Below are 20,462 nucleotides of genomic sequence, written 5' to 3' on the forward strand. Positions count from 1 at the left end.
CATGTTCTTAAGAGTGAAACTGCTGTGAAAAAATAAAAAAATACCTCCATCACTCTTAGATTGAGTGCTCTGATTGTGTTTTCTAGTGCTCACCCTTTATGCTTAATCAGCCAGTGCTGTGCACCCCCTCTCCCTTTCCTTGCAGGTGGAAACTCAAGCTTGACTATATGGAGAGACTGAGACACTGCAATCTTAGTATTAACCACGATAACTGTGATTATGATTTCTGACACAGTCCTGCAGCCCTATCTTGACCATCACTGGTTGGGATGACTTGGTTGATCTCATCGTAATTTGACATATTATATTAAAGCATTTTCATACAGAAGCGACATTGTAGCTTGGATTGTTTATTTATTTATTTAATGTTTATTTGTATAGGGACAAGTATGAAGCAAGTAAACCGTTGCCACACACTACAGCATTTGTAGCCTGAGCTAATTTGCAATGCCCGTCCCTAGCTGGGCTTTTAAGATACATAAAATAGTAGTACACACAAACAGTCACAACATTAAAACATTAAAAGTGTTGTGTTGTGAGTATTGTGTTTTGTAGTTTGTATTTTTTTTTACTCATCAGTTCCTTCACAAGATAGATCAAGCATCATTAACTCAAAGTCATCAAAGAGCACATGTATGTGATTTCTACAAAGACCCTGTAGGGTTTCGACTTCCTTGTCCACAACTTTATAACACTCTGTACTGGGTTATTTGCTCCATTACAAGGTCTACACCTGGAGGGTAAAGGGTTTCATTATACACTGATGATCTTTTCCTCAGTTTCCAGAAACTTCTTTGTAACACCGAGTAAAAAATACACTATTTTCTAATCCCAAATAGAAAAACTGCACCATGTTTTTGGGCAGAAAGAAACAAGCAGAGTTCAGGTGCAACTTTCCATAGTGCCATCATAGATTTTTATTAAACTATATGATAATAAAACCATTTGGATGCCGTTTCTCGCAGCTTATTACATCAGCATTTGTAGCCTGTACAGCAAGAAGGCATCTGGGCGGAGCCAGTGCAAGAAGAGGAACAACACTCAGGAGACCACGACACACTTCAGGCATACTGGGACTGACAGAGGGACAGAAATAAACAAAAAGACATCAACATCATGTTCAAGTACATGTGAGAGGTGAAGCAGAGAGAAAATAATGTGGTGCTACTGCATACCTCTGTGTACAATAGAGCCATAAGTGACTTAACCATGGTGAAATGACACCAATAATAATAATAAAATAATAATAATAATAATTCAGACATGTACAAAATGCAAGAGTGGATCAAACAGTTAATTTTAAAACACAATTTAAAACATTTGAGTAAAAATGAAACATCAACAAAAATAAAGAAAAGAAAAATAAACACTAATGGCTGAAAATCTAGTGCACTACCAAAAACACTTCCACAGTCGACAGACATCATCCACACACAGCCTGAGGCCAAAGATTCAGCAGTTTCACACTTTCAAGTATTGATGTTTCTCACCATATCATAAAAAATATGACCAACAGAGGCAAAGTACAATATCATAAAAGTCAAAAACCATCCACAGCGCCAGAGAAGTTCAAACGCAAACACATCAACTCACTCAGATGGATGAAAACAAAAAAGGATCATCAGGAGGGAGTCAGACATTTCAAAAATAACCCAAGAAGTTTACGAGGGGTGCAGACATAGACCTTAAGCTACACAGCTTATCACAGCTGCTTGTTTTAAGAAAACTTCTTATTCACATGGAGAATCAACCTTTTAAAGCAACAATATGTAGGAATTCAGTTAGGTCTGGACAGCTGCATTTGTTGACAGAGGGTGGTGAAGCCAGGTTGTTGTGTGAGGCAAAATGACCATGTTGACTCATCAGATATAGTCATATTACAGATTTTTGAAGAAATATGACTCTGCTTGTACAGCCTGTTGTTTGCATTAACCCTTAAGCTGGAGATCCACATGCAGTTAACTACGCCTACAATTATGCATCACTGCTGCTACACGACAGCTGTGCACATCACTAAAGAGTAACTAAACCCAGTTTCAACTAAGGTGCACCTACCCTAGAATTTCAAAAACTGCCTTTAGATCGTCATGGAAAGGTCTGCGAGGGAGGGGGGTTAGGCATGCCCTTTCCAATCTTCCTGCTGTCCCTTATCAGCCACATTCAGTCCATGCTGCTCTTTAGATTTAATTTTAAGATTTCATGTCAAAACATGGTTACATAGAAGACAAAATTTCTCATGTTATTGACCTCATTATAAGAAAAACATGGATTATTTGCAATCTTGGCCAACAGTACCACAATACTCCCAATCTTACAGTGTAATAGCATCGCTCCTGATTGGCTGAACACAACACAGCTCTGCTTATTGAAGTTAATTTGCTTGTTTTTCAAAAAAAACAAAACAAGATTGAATCGAGTAATTAAGCTATTTAGAAAATATATGATTATTTAGAAGACATAAGTTGGGATATTATTCACCTTATTCTGGTGAAAACTTTTTTTTTCTTGACTTAGGTCAACAGCACTACATTACCCACAATCCTAGAACTCTGATTGGCTGATCAAACCTTTAACTTCCACATCCAATCTGGTATTGGCACTAGAAATTTGACAATTGCATTTCCAACAAAAATGTTTCAAATGATGAAATGATGATATACTATAATGTATACTGTATATGGAAAATGGTGGGACTACTTACATTGGTAACAAGCAAGTTCAACTTTCAGAACTACATTCCCTACAATCCTCAAGTGTCACAGCCACGTCTCTGATTGGTGGAGCTCAGATTTTAACTGTGAGCTGCTATAATTGAAGTCAACAGTCTGGGAAAAAGTAGGCAGTAACTGTTGAGCTCAGTAGTGATGACAGATGGCTCCACATACATCACAAAGCACCAGATCAGCCACTAGAAAATGTTCAAATAAGTCACTTGGAGTAGACAACTTCAACTTGTAGAGGGAAGCTGCTATTAATGTTTTAACATAAAAAAGTAGAATTTAAATAGTTTGTGCTAAAATGTCAAGATTTCAACCCTAATTAATTAATGATAGTACTAAATCCCCATGTAAAAAAGTTTTCATCTGAAAAATGATCTGAGGGTTTAGCTACTCTTTGAGCGTTAATGCAGTGCTGTCACCACGTGACAGAGGGATGTTACAGACATCACAGCTGCAGACACATCAGGTGAAAGATTTAGAGACAAGCTGATAAACTTTTATGATGTGTTATTGTCACAGAGACATGCCTGTTTAACTAGCTGGGGCAGATACATTTCGTTGTGTGAGTCAACATTTTAACTTTAAAAAAATTGCTACTTGACTGAGCTGAATGAATTTATGACAAATCTATGCTTACAATTCCAAACTATAGTAAAACAGTGAGTTTAATGTGGCTAAAATTGGGGGTATATGAAGGTCTTATGGCAGCATTTTTAATTTACTGATGCCCTTAAAGATGTTTGCTTAAAAGTTCAGAGCTCTGTTATGAGCGGACCTTACGAGAAAGAGTCTGTGCTGTTTAAGAGTCTGATTTTGGATCCCATATATCAGGCTACACTCTTATTTTATTTTATTTTAGCATCACTCCAAGGTCAGAAGTATCTAATTACAGATTATTCCAGTGAAACGACTGAGTGCTTTACTCCTCTAAGTCATGTTTCTTGAGAATCCGGCGCTGCAGCTGCAGATACTGGCCAGCTAGAAAGCAAGGTGATAACAGCCGGCGAGTGTCCTTGACATGGTTTGTTACATATTTCTGTTTGTAGACAGAAAGGAATGGATGGAGCACAAACACCAGCTCAGTTATGCTTTATGTTAATGCTAGAGTAAACAAACTCACATAGCCATGCTTTGTTTACCTGCATTATACTGCTCAGTATTACACAATCTCATACCCTGCACCTCTAATACATCTATTTAGATTTCCTTACATTTATTTTCAAACTAAAGCAGTTTGAAAAGTAGAGGTACTTTATGCTGTTACCTTTTCATTAGGGATGCACAATAAGAGCTGCAATATTATTATCAGCAGATAAAAGTTAAAGGAGACATAACATTAAAACAAATTAAAACCAACCTTTATTAACTAAAAAACTTCACATTGCTAAAGTCATTAATTTGACATTAAAATGTTGTACATTTACAAGAAACAAAACTTAAAAAAAAAGGTTTGATCAGCGTCATCTCCTGAATACAGTGAGTGTTTTTTTTCTCCTGATAGTCCCAGTTTTCAATAATGTCTCCTCTTATTCTGGATGCCAATGATACTGTGGTGATTCTGGTCTAAAATCAAAAACATTTCCTTGTTGCTCTGAGCTTCTAAGAAGTACCACTGATTAGTCTCTAAAAAGCAGTAAATGCAAAGCAAACAGCTTCATCTGGTGTGAATTTCTTCCATGTAGTGGGCTATTTTCTACTTTGTGATTTCAGTTATTAGGACTGTCAAAAGATTAAATATTTTTAATCATGATTAATCTCAAATATTCTGCAGTTAATCACTATTAACTGCACCTTTTTCTCTGCATTAAAAGATTCCACTATATTGGATTTAAAACTGTTTTAGTCGCATTTTTCATTCTTCTACTGTCTTAAAATAGAGGTACCTGACTTCCTGGTTGCATAGCCTGTTTTAAAAGTTAGATTGAAGGTTTTAACATGAATTTAACCACAGAAAAAAGGAACTTGTTGTGGATTGAAAAGAAAAAGGGAAAGTTAAAAAGGTAAACACAAGTTGCAGATGACTTTTGATTTGTCCACTAATCCGTCTGTGAGTTTTTTTTTAAGTGAAATGAGACATTAAGGAGTGGTGGTGGACTTATTTTACATCACCGTGGCTGCAAGGAGACCCTGATATTTTTTAGCCAATGTGTGCAGAAAGGGACAATAAAGCATGAGATAAATTGTGATTAAAAAACTTTCTTAGTTTGGTTTGTGAATTGACAACTTAACATCCTCAAGTAATTTGGTGTTTTATTTAAATAATTTATGGATCCTGTTTTGTAGTTTAAATTTTTTCAGTGGTCCTAATAAACCATCGTAAGTATCAGCTAAAATGAGTTTGGAAATTGTGGCATATAGGATATCAGCAAACTCAATACTGTGCATCCCTGTGATTTTGGAGTTTACAGCAAATTATTTTTTTTGTCATAAATAGTTCTGGGAACCATGTAATAACTATCTCACTTTAAATTCTGAAAAGTTATTTGGTGGTCTAGTGCACATAATCCCACATTCCTGATCAAATTTGTCAGTTGAAACCAGCGCTGGACTGGGAAGACAATCTGGCCCTGGCATTTTTGGGTGCAGAGCCACTTTTTACCCCTGATTTTACAACTTATTTCCCATTCAATAACCTTAATCAAGTCCAGTTGCCCCTTCTGATGAAGGTTTGGATAACACAGCTTATTGTACACACTGTTCCTCCTTCCACTTTGATAGGTGTACCAAATTAGTCCTCTAATTTTCTACAAAGCTGAGAAGTAAAAGCCACAGAAAAATAAAATTTGTCCTTTGTTTTCTCTGGCTCTCATTGGAGAAGGTTAACATAGTGGAGCATAATAACCTTAGCTAAACAGAGGTACATAAAAAGTAGGGATGCAGCAATGCCACACTTTTCCAGGCCAAGTAAAAGTATTATTTGGGTACTCACTGATACAAAGTACCAATACAGCACTTAATAATACCATAACCGTTCTTAAAATATGTAGAAAATTTGTTTTATTTTCATCAGATGTTCTTCATCCCTCCTCTTGACAAGTTATCAGTGCATCTTTTTCACTCTCCTCAACTTTTGTCACCCCTTTTTATCTTAAAATATCCTCAAACTGCAGACATGGCTCTAACTTTGACTACATACTCACACAATGTGTGACTAATATCATGCTTTAAATGATACAGAGTATGCTACTGGTATCAGAGTCCGTGCATCCCGAATAAAAGGACAGCAATTTAAAAAATAATAGATAAAGTGTGTCAGCCCACTGGTAAAATGCCATGCATGCCAGATCACCAGTCCAGCCCTGGCTGAAACATGACAAAATGTGTGAAAGTGGGAGTAAATGGGGTGCTGGTTTGGATCAGGTGCCTTAAGTGCAAAGGCAAAGTCCTCAGCTAACATGTCTTCACCTCAACTCAATTACTGTGATCATATAGTGCACGCTATCCTTCCTCTTTCACATTCCAAGCTTCTCTTCTGCTGTCCTATTAATAAAGGCATATGTCATGAAAGTAATCTGTGTAAGACACTGTATTATGACATCTTCTTATCTGAACCTGTGAGTTTTCCTTCCTTTTATCCTCATATTTTACACAAGTGAGGTCAAATATCACTACTGTACCCGCACTTGTATTTGAGGATCTATATTTTATCCTGGGAACTAAAAATAGCACACAATCTGCCAGACAGAGCAGAGGGCTCAGTGCCCCACGCCTCCACTGTCTTCCTTATCACGTCAATGACACCGGCTTACTCGACCAGCTATCATCAAGCCTGGATTACGGCCATCTTCTAAATTACTTTTTGGAGACAAATCTATTCTTCAATCTCAGGCAGATGGCCATCTGGCCCTCAATAATCACCCCCCCACCCCTTCCCTTGTCTTATTGTGAGGATGTCGTCTGACAGATGTTGAACTGCTTCAGTCCTGCTGATTATAAGGACAGCCAGTCAAACAACTTCCACTATAGCCATCCATTTAGGAATCCTCTTTACCCATTTTCTGTCAAATGTGGACTTAAAACAAACCATAACCATCAGTGAGTACATCAAAATTAGAGCTGGGGATGCTGCTCGATCAGTCAGGCTTCAGTGTGTTATTTCTTTTACCAAATATTACTCTGTAAATATAGAATTTTGTGTGTATATACCTTAAAAAGTCTCACATATTATACGGCCATGATACCAAGAGTATCAACAAACATCACATTAAATAATATCAAACAGACTTTTTAAAAAGACAGATTTGGGAAGAAAAAATCAAAATGAGTTAGTACTCAAAGCGGGAGCACTTTTAAACACAATCTAATATTAAAAAATAATAATAAAAAGGAGTTTTTGTGCTTCCTGTGCCCCCGTTACATAACCGCCTTTTCGTCAATCACCAGCCTTAGTAATAACCTCCACAGCTGGAGAGACAGATCGCAGTGAAAACAGCCTCAGGTTCAAGTTCAAATGACAACCAGCGAAAACAGAGACAGAAGGGTAGAAAACAGAGGGATCTCTGTGGGCAAACAGCTTAGTTTTGACCTTTCTTGGGTCCCGTACAGGTCTGCTCAGTTCAGGCTGGGACAGTCTTCCCGTTTAATCTTCGTCCCACAGAGGAAAAAAGCTTCTCACGTCACCTTGTGTTTCCAGGGTTTGGAAAGCAGCAGAGATGTAACAGCAGGTTTTTTTGGGAGGCTGGATTACAGACACATCCTGTGACAAGGCACTTGTGCTAGTTAAGAGAAGGAGGTGAGGAAGAGCAGGGACAAAAAAGGGTCCTGAGTGATAGCACTATGCTGTAGAGTCCTCCTCTCTACGGAGGGTAAGGCTTACTCCGGACAGAGAGGTCCAACAGGACGGCAGCAGTAAGAGAGGGGTCAGCTCGCAGCCTTTATCTCCGGCAGGGTCTGCAGACGTGGGAGATGTCAGAGCAACGCTCCGCCCTCCCTCGAAGGATTCTCAGGTGCTGACGAAGCGACACCTCCGCTGAAACTAAAGGAAACACAAACAAAGTGAATGGCTGTTTTTTCTTTAAATGACAATATGAATCAAAAGTTACATAAACTCAAAGTAGGCTCCCTCTTGATCGGAAATACAGACAATAGCGATGGTGCAGATACAGCAGTGTGAACAGTCATTTATATTATGACGGTCAGAAATCAAAAACCTTTGCTAAATAGGTACTTCACTATTCATTGCCCCATTTTCTTCATGATCTTCCACTGGGTCAGGGTGACAGCAGCCTAAGAACCCTTGACCCTAACATCCCTGCATTTTCCAACTCCTCATTCAGAGGCATTATCTCTCCAGTAAGTTCTGGGTCAACACCAGGAACTCCAACTCTCCTTAGAGGACCTCCACAGAGAGCCACCCAGGAGGCATCCTTATCAGACAACAATTTAACCATATTCTGATTAGTTAATCAATATATCCTTCTGTGTCAGCTAACAGTAATGACTCTGTAGGACATGGCAGCTTGTTAGCATTAGCATTACAGATTAAAAACTGTCATTTGCAGCATTGCAGGCTGGGGGAAAGGATTCTGATTCCACACACGGCCACTACTCCCCCAAATATAAGGTGACACTGACAGCATGAATACAAAATTACAAAATACACTTAAATAATTAAAAATCAACATAGTTATGAAACTATCAAGTTAGGCAACCTACTTAATCAGGCATCGTTTAAAACAGAATAAAAATTAGAACATCATTAAAGTGCAATAAGTCCATGTAACAAAAGCCTGGTTGTTAATTTGCATCAATGAATTTCTAAAACCCAATTGGACGATCTCAGACTACACTTACAAGAGATAAAACATCTACTGATGTTCTAACAGGTCAATCCAATTCAGACCTTAAAAGTGATAACTAAAGTCCCAAAATTGACTCTAAAATGCAAGCACAGTCAGAGTAATGAAGCTAAAATTGGGGTTATGTTTACCCTTTTGTCAGAATAATGAGGGGTCTAGCCGCAGCATTCTAACTCTACTGAAGCCTGGAAAGGTTATGCCTGCATTAGGATGAGTGAAGTCAGCTAGAAAAGTCTAAACGGGATGTGATGATGAACAATAGACTGCAGAAAGTATGGTATAAAGTCTGAATGATGTCATCTTTATGGCTACTGTAGATGTCTGTGGAAGCTCTGACAAACTTTCGGTGACTTTCAGAGCTGCAGACAGCCCTCAGCTTTTTGCATTCATGCATCAGCTGGATGGAGGATGGAGATTCAGAGTTAGTGGGTAAATTAAAAACAAAAATTGACAGAACATACCAAGGACTTGTGAACAAAATGTAAATGATAAACCAGAACAACTTAAACTGCTTTGCACAACAGATAGAGAAAGAAAGATCTTTTTTCAAGAACAAGTGTATATAGGCCTATTATTTTAGAACTTTGTCAATGAAAACAATTAAAACTGATGTGTACTCCAAGGAGGGTCTTGGGGGGGGGGCGGCTAAGGAAAAAGGTTGGGATCTACAGTATTAATCCATCTTTCACCTGGTGTGTATTGTAGGAAAGACTGTAAATTTGCAACTGTTGGTCACACCAAGAAGACAGTCTTTCATAGAGGATGCAAGAGTGAGTGAGTTCACTTTCACTGACTGTGTTTACACTTAAAAAATGATGAGTCGTGTTAATTTGCAGGGCTGTAATCAAAAACATACCCTGTTAAACCCATGCACTTAATCAATCGGTGGTTGGGAGAAAAAAAGACAAAACTGCACAATGCATCGACTAAATAAGTGGCAGTTTTCATTGCACACTCCTGGTAGTATATATGAACTTCAAAATAAACACTACAAGCTTTTTGTGCATAACAATTCATTTTATCCTCAATATGAACAGTAATTTACAACAGATTAACAGCAAACCAGTGTGCATCTGCCTGTATTCATATATTAGATCATTATTCTTGTCTGATTTTAGAACAATCAAAGTCATCAGAGCCCTCTTTTTCCAGCATGCGCTGTATAATATCTGCGTATAAATGCAGTCCAGATGTTATGCAACATGTGTTTGTCAAGGTAAAACAAGAAGAAGTCTGCAGGTCAGATGTAAAGGCAGACTTTTAGGGGTTATGAGACAGCGCCACCACTCCTCTGCTCTCTGTAACGCTGACATTAACGTGTCTGTTTTAATGAAAGGATTCCAAAGAGACTTGACAAAACATTTTTATATTTACCTTTTTTCTGCATCATCATCCCGTTGCAACTAGCAGAACAGTAACTAAAGAGAGAGGTGTGGCCGTTCAAGTAGCTCTCTCTCTCTCTGCAACTGTCTGACCAATGTGAGGACAAGAACTGAGCGACCAAACAATTTGGTGTCTGGAGGGTGTCGGCCCTGCTCATTTGTGAACATTTTCTTTACAAAATAAAATGTATATCATGAACTATTCACGCCACAGAATTATTTAAGCAACAGTGAAAAAGCCAGTGGAGAAAGACCAGAGGCTCGTGGTCTATGGAACTCACGTGTCGCTCTTGGTTGACCTGCAAAAATATGTCATCCCTGCAGAACACATTTGCATCTTCATTTCCCTGAGAGGCAGCTGACAGGACAGTTTTTCACAAAGGCAAAAATTTTCTCATCATATGTCCAGAAAGAGTTGTTCCAATAAAAAGGCTCACTATCCAAGATGAAACCAAAATCACTCTTGAACTGACCTACACCCACATTATTGTACCTTGACTTACTACCAGAACTTAAATACCTGAAAAGACTTTAGCACAGGTTAAAGCCCTAATCAAATTTGATATTGGAAGTTCAAATGCATACATTTATAATTTGAGATTGTACTTGAAAGTTCCTACATAAAGGGCTTAAAAGGAAACTATGATCTATATTTGTACCGCTATAATTTCATTTTCTTTTGAACCACAAAGTACGGCTCACAAAATGTTCCGATGCATTAACATATGGGTATTTCTATGACTTTCCTGGAGTCTTGTGCTGATGACCCTAATCCAGAGCTAGGACTTAGTCTCTTAAACAAGGCTGGGTTCCCTGTCTGCTTTATTAATTGCCATGAAAGAGAAAAGAATCAGCCCAAGAGAATTGAGGTTGATTATAATTTGAACCTCAATTGAATCTTTTGTTGCTCTAAGGGGTTCTCTGCTCTCTACTAGTACCTTATAATTTGAAGTGCAAAAAGAGAACAATACCCATACAGAATTAATTTAAATCACTGCAAGACACTTCAGCTTTATCTTGTGTCAGTATAAAAGTTTTAATAAGTTCTCAAAATGTGCCAAGCTCAAAGGAGGAGTCAAATATCTCATCAAAGATTAACAAAGATAATTCTTCAACAAATTCATGTCATGCACTGTTTACATCCAAGGTTGCTGGAAATATACCGTAAAATCTGAAATATCGCTCACACATTACTATACAAGACCATATGTGTTGGGGATCCTTCAGAGGGCAAAAAGGTTTTAACTGTCTTCCTGTGACTATTTCCTTCACAGCCTGCAGTGATTCATAGTCTACAAGTCCTGCAGCCTACCTCTGCTGGTCACTTTACCAGCTTTTCTGCATGTAAAAACCCATTTCAGGGACTGAATTTAACAACATCAAGGCTCTAATCTCTGAAAGTGTCTATTACATTCTTTATTACTCAGCCTTGGAAAAAGAAAGAGTCGTGTAAAGAAATATAAACATTCAAAAGCCCACACCCTTGGTTTGAACTGTAAATCACTGCTTCTGTCCAAAAGTTCCTTAACATCTTCTAAAATCATGAATCCATCAAATCAAAATAAGCGCTCAAGGGCACCTCAACAGTACTCAGTAAGTGAGCTGGAACCTCTCCAGCTACCTGGCCAAAGTCCAGATATGGTCCAACTGGGATTTGAAACAGCAACCCTCCAATTCCCAGCCCAAGCATTCCAGACTGAGTTACTGCCACCCCTAAATATCATCATCCTCCTTGACAACCATCCACTATAGTTCTCAACCTTTTTCCTCAAGGCCCCCTTATTTGATCCAAGAAAAGCCAAACACCTCCAGCTCCCACTTTAAAAAATAAATTAAACATAAATTTTAACTGTTTTCAGGGATTAAATCCCAACATAATAGACCTACTTCCTGAATTGGTTCTAGCCAAAAGATTTGTGTATAAACTATTAAAATTGCTTTTTAGAGCCACTCCAAAAAATAAAAAAATAAGGAAGGTCAGCTATTTTTCTCGAAAATATTAGAAATTTTCAAGTTTAAGAAGTCATACATTTACAGGGAAAAAGGAAATTTTTGCACCTGGTCTTAGAGGTATAAAATGGAAACATTGCTTCCTATCTAACTGTGTAAAAACTATTCCTTCCAAATCCTTTACAGGCACATTGCATCTTCATTTGTCTTCCAAACATAACTACTTACACAGTCTCTTTTTCCCTTTCTATGATAGACAAACTTAAAACACTTAAAAAAAAAAAAAAAAAAAAGATTCCTAGTATTAGGCAGTGTGTTGGCAGTATTGTGTCTGATTTGCAGAAGTGAAAAAATCTGCAAGTCTTGTTACTCATCACAATGCAGCAAAATAATGAAAGCAGAATTCATGAAGTACTTACAGAGAGGCAGACAGACAGACGTGAAGGTCCACAGCGATAGTTTTACCTCCTGGTGTTGCTGCTAAAAGACGACTGAGGGCTTTTAAAGTTTATGTTCTCGTACACACTCGATGAATCATCATTTGTCATCCTGAGGTAACACAGAAAATGATCCAGTACATTGTATTATTCATGTACATATCTAATAATAATCTAATGATAACAATGCCATTTTTTACAATCAGGGGTCATGTTATACTCACATGGAAGAAGAGCGCGAGGATGTCATGTTGGATTTGGACCTAGAATTGGTCATCTGAGGATATTTGATATTGGAATATTCTCTTTCCTTCAGCTTATTCCTCTAAAAAGCAACAAAATAAAATACAATTAGTTTAATGATCAAGACCTTCAATAAAGGCCTCACACAATATCCTGCATTGAAGACCTGATTTTAGTTAGGAAGTTCAAGGAATGCATCAGATCAGCTCGGGTTGGCACAATTCTCAATGACTGTTAACGGTTAGGTCTGGCGCCTACCGTTCAACATGTACTTTTGTTTCTGGTATGCATGAATTACCTCCATGGTTACTAATTTCTTTAAATTTGCTCTGTGCGTGCCAGTAAATCTGCACACTGGGATGAAGAAACTCCCCATGGAGGGTTAACTCTCAATCCAGGGTCTGAAATCAACATCACCAAAGCATCAAATACAGGAGGATTCTCTGTTTGGTGAATAAATATCTGAGGTCTTTGTGCTGCAAGGTGGGTGGATGAGTGTCACGTATATCAAAAACTGTGCAGAGTTTTAATCCTGTCCAATGCAACCCCGCCTAAGCTTCCTCCACACAGCTGCAGCAGGGAGACCTTTCATATCTCACGTACAACTGTTCAGATGAAACTTACTGAAACACATTCAGAACACTTGTAATTTTTGACGTGATGAAAATGTATTATCACATTGTTGAACTAATTTACTTCCAATAAATCTCAGTGAAGACTGAGTGACAATAAGCACATATGTGCTACCAAAGTCTGCTTAAAACAGCCTCCTTCCTCTCTAATCCTGCCTGCATTTATCACACAGGTGACAGAAAGCAATCAGCAACTTAATGTTCAGAATGTTCTCCACCATTCTGGTGTTGACTTATCCTAACAGGCTGTCAAACAACCTCCTTAAACTGAAGATATAGTCCTTAAACACACGCTCTTTGTTAACTGTTCTTCTAACCCAGCACATGATGCAGGGGCAGCTAGTGACGCACGCAAATAACAGACATTAATGTACAGAAATGTTTGTTTTAACGTACATTTGTTTAACGTACATCAAACAACTGAATTTTCTCCTTAACCCATTGCTGCTCAAACATTTCAACCAAACTGCCAAACAATGGAATTAAAAAAAAAACCACCCAGATTGGCTGTGTTTAAAAAAGCCATGGTACATACTGAGCCGTGCAATAATCATGTGTTTGCATGCCTAATATCAGAGGCAAAGCTAATTCCTTATGTGGCTCTGTGTCAGCCCAAGTCCATGAAAAAAATTATTTTCTCTGAATCATGAATTACAAACGTTCAGTCTTGTTTGCAAACAAATCTTTCTTTATTAATAACTCTGTTTTAAGTTTGTAACTTATAAGCAAATGCCAATCAGTAAAGAGATTCTCCTACTGTCCTGCAGTTGACTCAAAAACTGTTGCACCCCTGTCTGTTAGAAACACATGCATTTTTTCAACCAAAGATTTCACAGGATCTTTGTGTAACTCATTTTCTGTCAGGCAAGGCGTTGCACCATCTTTGCATCCTTTTTGAGGTAAAGTGCAGCCCATGCAGACAAATCTGCAGGTTCACTAGATCACAGGAGAACTAAAAGCTCATGCAGTAATAAAGTAAACACCATGCAGACATGGTACTTTGCCTTTCCAGTATCAATTTGCCGTTTAGTTAGGGCCTGTTATGACTTAATATTGACATAGTAAAGGGATGTATGATCAGAAGTCTGGATGCTCTATTTGCTCCTGTTCCTGATTTCCTGTCCAGGTCTACCTGGCTGGTTCAGCAAATAGACTCAACACGTATTTCAAGTGGAGGAGAGTTGCGCTTCTGGCACGTGCCAGACAAGGTGACTAGACAAGATATGTGATATGTAACGAGACAAGGTGAATTTTGCTCTGGAGTGCCTGGTGTGTATAAATGCAGCACATAGAGATCATGTAGAAACAGCAGGTTCGTCTTTTAGTCACACTGGCATCTTGGGAACTCGCTGTATAAGTACAAAGACTCTTCTCTATTCTGAAACAAGAGTATCTATTTCAGCATCCCTTTATTGCACTGAATCTTAGCAAACTGTGTCCATCTTGACTGCATATCCCTGCAATAAGCCAGACTTTTGACACTTTGACACTTCCATCTACCAAAGACACTGCAGCTGAAAGTCAACAACAGTTGCAAAGAGAGTAAAAGTTAAATAGCTGAGATGTTTGAAATGCTGATGTTTACCTCACTGCTCTGGCTGTCATTATTCAACACACAACACTCTGCCTTCAGGCGTTGAGCTCAAACACGTTGCATAATTACACTCAAGTCTTCATGTCAGTGTCAAAAAGTTATTTAATAAACTGTCAGTGGATTCCACTGTAACTTTGACCTCTTGTTTAGTAAAGTACCTGCTCCTCCTCCAGTCTCTTCTGGGCCGTGTCTATGTACTGCTGCACTGCCATGTAGATAAACTTATACTGAGCCTCGGTCTGCACCATGCCTGACCTCTGCTGCCGCACTCTCTGGATGGTCTTTGGGATGTCTATGTCACAATCTAGACCTAGAAAACACAAAAATTCACAGACAATTAGAAGAATTAGCTGAAACACAGCGCAGACACTCAATTAGAGAAAAGACAAGTGGGACAGTTTGATCTCACCTTGGCGGTTAATGATGTCAATAAGGATGTCGATGACGATGATGGTGCCTGTCCGGCCGATGCCTGCGCTGCAGAGACAACAGACAGACAGTTCAAACCATGTGTCATTACAACTAAATGTAGAACCAAATTCTGAATAAAGTTGGGACATGGCATAAAATGTAAAAAAGAACAGAATGCAATCATTTGCAAACCTAATAAATCCTTATTTTATTCAAAAGAACACAAACGACACAAATATCAGATGTCGCAACTAATAAGGTTAACTGGCAACAGGTCATTAACATGAGTGGGTATAAAAGGAGCATCTCAGAGAGCCAGAGTCTCTCAGAGGTAAAGTTGGGCAGAGGTTCAACAACCTGCTAAAAGTTCAGAAAACTTGTTCCTCTATGTAAAATTGCTTTGAATATCCACTATTTTCAGTATATATCATCATCATTAAAAGAGTCAGAGAATCTGGAGAAATCTCTTTGCATAAGGGACAAGGTCAATATTAGAGGCTTGCAATCTTCGAGCTCTCAGGTGGTGCTGCATTAAAAACAGGCATGATTCTGTACAGGAAATAACTGCATGGGTTTAGGAACACTTCCAGAAATCACTGTTTGTCAACACAGTTCACTATGCCATCTACAAATACGAGTTAAAGCTGTATCCTTCAAAGAAGAAGCCATGTGAACATGATCCAGAAAACCCGCTGTCTTCTCTCGGCCAAAGCTCATTTAAAATGGACTGATGCAAAGTGGAAAACTGTTCTGTGGTCAGACAAATTAAAATAGGGGCCAATCAGCTTGTTATGAGTGCAAAGTTCAAAAGCCTGACATTCTGATGGTTTGGGGTTGATTTAGTGCCTATGGTATGGGCAGCTCACACATCTTCCACACAACCTCTCTTTCAGGTGAGGCCTTGCATATTTCAGCAAGACAATGCCAAACCACATACCACATCCATCACAACAGCATGCCTTCACAGTAGAAGAGTCTGAGTGATGAACATTTCACCAAAATAAATTATAAAGAGAATCATAAAATGAAAAACCCATCAAAAATAGTACTGATGAGCAGCTAGGATCCTAAATCAGACAAAATGGGACAAAACTCCTCTCCCCAAACTCCAGCAACTGGTTTCCTAACTTCCCATTTGTTTCCAGGCTCTTTTACAGGTTCGTTAAAAGAAGAGAGGATGCTACACAATGGCAAAACACGGTCCTGTCTCTACTTTTTTGAGGATGTGCTGCTACCATCAAATTCAACATGAGCAAACATCTTTCATGAAATCTTAAAATGTCTCAGTTTAAGCATCTGATGTGTTGTCTGTGTTCTATTGGAAAAAAAATATTGGTTCATGAGATTTGCATCACTGCCCCAACTTTTTTGAAACTGGGGTTGCATTTATTTCTGTTAAACATTGGATTCCATTCAGCTTAATCACTCAAGAAAGTATTACGAGGGCGTTCGAGTTCTCTTTACCCATACATGAAATCTAAAGACTGAGAGCATGATTTTTAAGTTTTCCACTTCAGACAGAAATAGAGCAACTTACATTTACTGTTCTTTAACAGGCTGTATTATTTATGATCCCAAATATATGATATTTCCCCCATAAAACCATCATTGTTTTACCAGCAGTCAAGTGATCGATGAAGAGAATGAGTCACATGGTCTGTCCTCAATTTAGAGAACACGTAGGTGGCTCTACACGGTCATTCACAAGAGCACAACAAACAGACAAATCTATTGCAACACTTGTTTGCTATAAGTGCGTTACCGAACCATGACTCTAGATTATACAACATTAGCAAATATAAAAAAAGGCAACATCTGAAGCTTAAATTAGTAAAAGAATGAATAAGTTGTGCATCACCACATACCCTGTGCCTTTAAAATCTCAAATTAAGAATATTTGGACACCACTAAACCCAGCTGGAAAGATTTAATTAATCTTTTATGAACTGTGCATCCAAGAGATAAAACTGAAGTAGTCATACTTAAATTCAATGGTTTTCAACTGGTAGGTCAAGACCAAAAGGTGGGTCATGGAGTTTTTTTAGTGGGTCATGAATGTGTGCCTGGGAAAAAAGGTCTATAATGTATGGAGGTCCTAATAAGACAAATGTCTACATATTTAATTTTATTTCATTTTGTTGTGATTAGTAAATTTAAGTTGTTTTCTTTGTCTCAGTATCTTGGAATAATAAATTTGATTTTGCCATGAAAGTGTGTAATAATCTTAAGATCTTAAGAACACAACCAAATTTACATGTTATCACAGCAAAGAAAATGCATGTATGCATTCATTTTAAAGGCTTCTGTCGTTATAATCTATTAGAACATGTTTATTTTGTCCTGTCGCTTTGTTCTATCAGATGTTTTGTTTCATGTAAGGAACAAACTGTAACATTTTTTATTTTTAAGTCTGAACGATCAACAAAAAATTTTGGTTCTGAGGTTGGACAAAATGAGAGCCACTGCTCTAATTGGGAACGTCTTAAGGCTTCATTTAACGTATTCATCAAACGCCACATATAATATGTTTGGTTAAAATATATTAAAAAATGAACATCCTCACTGCAGAGTTACAACCAGCAGTGATATTTAAGAGACACCTGAACAAAATGAAAGGAAAGCAATTCAACAGTGCACACCCGGGTTATTATGAAAATTAAGAAACTGTGAACTAAGTTGTGGTTTTCTGTTTAGATTGTATTTGCTTTTTACTCTCCACAAACATAACAACTCAAAAACATTTCAGTGAAGCTGCAAGTAGCAGCCTGGAAGTGCAAACATGGGCATATTACCTATAACCTGGACTTAAGGGACGGCTGAACATGAGGCACAAATTTAATTATAGCGCACCCAAGTGGCCATTTTGTGACTTTTAATTTGATGTCAGGTGTTCATAGCTTTTCCATCTCATTGGAATGAAGTCATCATGGAGTATAACATTTTTTGCTAGCAACGAGCAAGACTAAAATTAAGCTACAAAACAAAAGGACTGTGTAATGACTGACAGTGTAGATGAACTCTGAATACAGAGTTTCAGACTTTAATGTGAGAAAATTCATAAGAAAATCATAGTGATACCTGTTATGAATAATTTGATACCACAACAACAAAATTAGAAGCTCTATGCACCCAATTTTGGCAGTCACCTACGCTGCATGATGTTAAGAGATATAAATGTAACTTAAGTCACAAAAGGACTTCAGAATCAGAATTTGTTTACCTGCTTATCTGAACATATCCCTTGCAGCACCAGTTTGGGGAAACAAGTGGCTCAAGAACTTAAGTTTTCATAAGCTTCTGTGCTTTTTAATACTAGTGCATGAAAAAAAGTTTTCAAGACAGTATCAAAAATGACAAAAGTATTGGATATTTGTAAACATTAAAACATTTGTGCACCAAGAGCTACACAAATAAAACAAATGGCATGAAACTATGAATATTTTGGAGTTAAGCTTTGACTTGCCTTTTCTTTTCACATCAGGAGCAACTTGATTTTCATTGTTTCATGCACATTGATTAAAAAAAACATCTTGCCACTGAAGGCTGCAGTGATGTTTTGCTCTATTCCACAGTAAACTGAGATACACTAAAACAGAAGATAAAATGTTTTTTCTCTTCTTCCTCTACGTCTGTTGGCCCAGTCAGAGATGTTTTATTTTTTGTGTCATGATCAGTTCTGCTCCCTCTCTTGAGTCAGGAAGGAAGACTTTTTATCTATTCTGTAAATCAAATAATAATACTAATGGGAAGGCATACATGTTTGTATTACAAGGCTGGCCAGAGGAGCAATTTCAGAGAGCCAAATGACTCGAAGCAGAGATTATCATTATGTCTGCAGTAAAAGGGTACTTAGATCCTTTGTATCATTTGAGTAATGTCCTGTTTTAGCTGTAAAAAGCTCCAATACATTTCTTTACATTCATATTATTAGACAAGTGTTTGGCTGCCTGTTGCCTATCTTGATCTTTTACTTAGCTACATAACATAATATTAAAGGCTAAAATAACTTAACACTGGTTAGAGAAAAATAATCACATAAAAAGGAGATATCTACAGCAAACTTCTAAATGTTACAGAGAGGAGGAAGTTGTTGCTTCTCTGTTATGACAGTCTCAAAACTCTTTACTAATAGGCAACAATGAGTTTATTGATCAGTCAGATCCATGCTTGACAGTCGTGAATCAACCACCGTCCAAATAAAATAAAAGCAACAGATTTATTTTTCTGTTGCTAGTGTGAAAGCATACATTGACTGGCTACAGGATAGGATTTTAAAAGTGCAAATAGACCCCATGAAAAAAATGTATCAGCTGTGAAACGCCTCGAGAGTACACATTTCTGATTTGCACCTTTGCATGAAGTTTTCTCGAAGATGAAAGTTTAATATTTGTAAATAATCATGTCAAATGATATTTTATTTTACATGATTGTATATTTGTTTTGTAAATGTATATAAATATATAATACGCTGCTGTATTTACAGCTCTGTTTCTTTAAGTAGACTTACTACCACACTGCCTCATTCTTTGGCAGAACTCTAATCCTTAATCTTCTGATGCAGCGCTCATACTACCAGATCCTACCTGATACATCTGATACTACCCATTTCTAACCAGGGCTAAGTTACACCCTATCCAAGCTCATCTTCTGAAAAGTGTCTTCCTCCACGGTTGTACCTGCAGTGGACGATGATCGGTCCGGTGTCTGGAATGCTGCTCTGAGTGCGGTTAACTTCCTCCAGGAACCAGAGGACCCCACCTGGTTCATTGGGAACCCCATGGTCCGGCCAGCTCAGGTACTGGTAATGCCAGATATACCTCAGAGGCTCCCTCTGCAGGAAGATCAAGGAAAAATACAACAAATGAGAAAATTCTCTTTAAATTGCACTTTTAGTAATGGAGTAATCATACTGATATATCTTCCTCGCTCTCGAAACAAGAATAACAGTGATTGTTAAAAACACAAGCCAACAGTAAAATAAAAGAGACATTACACCAACAAAAGCAGAATGAAAAGTTTGTTCAATATTGATGACTTTTAAAGAAGTAGGCAAACTTTATATCGAAAGACTAAATGTGGCATAAACATGGCTTTTTTAGGTGCTTTTGAGATTATTATGTAGCTAATTTGGTTTCTCATCACTTTTCTTTAGTCTGTTGTGTTCATGTAGGGCATCTCCAGTTGAGGTTACTGTCACTACAACAAAGAATAGAATAAAATCCTTCCAGTGTATAGAAAATGCATTAGGATTTACACAAACATGTTTACCGTTGTGTACAATTTCATGTTCAGCCC

At 37.8% G+C, this 20,462-nt stretch overlaps 1 protein-coding gene across 3 annotated transcripts in view; it reads right to left on the reverse strand.

The window, feature by feature from the left end:
• Positions 1-881: 881 nt before the first annotated feature.
• The window catches only part of ptpn11b (protein tyrosine phosphatase non-receptor type 11b), a 91,428-nt gene continuing 71,847 nt past the window's right edge, over positions 882-20,462 (reverse strand). For all 3 annotated transcript variants that reach the window (XM_041800485.1, XM_041800484.1, XM_041800486.1), the window contains exons 11-16: positions 19,844-19,998; positions 15,166-15,233; positions 14,915-15,066; positions 12,512-12,612; positions 12,270-12,399; positions 882-7,695 (exon numbers count right to left, since the gene is read on the reverse strand). In XM_041800485.1, coding sequence (XP_041656419.1) covers positions 12,312-12,399; positions 12,512-12,612; positions 14,915-15,066; positions 15,166-15,233; positions 19,844-19,998 — 564 coding nt within the window. In that variant the 3' untranslated portion in view covers positions 882-7,695; positions 12,270-12,311. The remainder of the gene's footprint in view (positions 7,696-12,269; positions 12,400-12,511; positions 12,613-14,914; positions 15,067-15,165; positions 15,234-19,843; positions 19,999-20,462) is intronic.

Source organism: Cheilinus undulatus, linkage group 11 (assembly GCF_018320785.1).
Source record: "Cheilinus undulatus linkage group 11, ASM1832078v1, whole genome shotgun sequence".
Taxonomy (NCBI): Eukaryota; Metazoa; Chordata; class Actinopteri; order Labriformes; family Labridae; genus Cheilinus; species Cheilinus undulatus.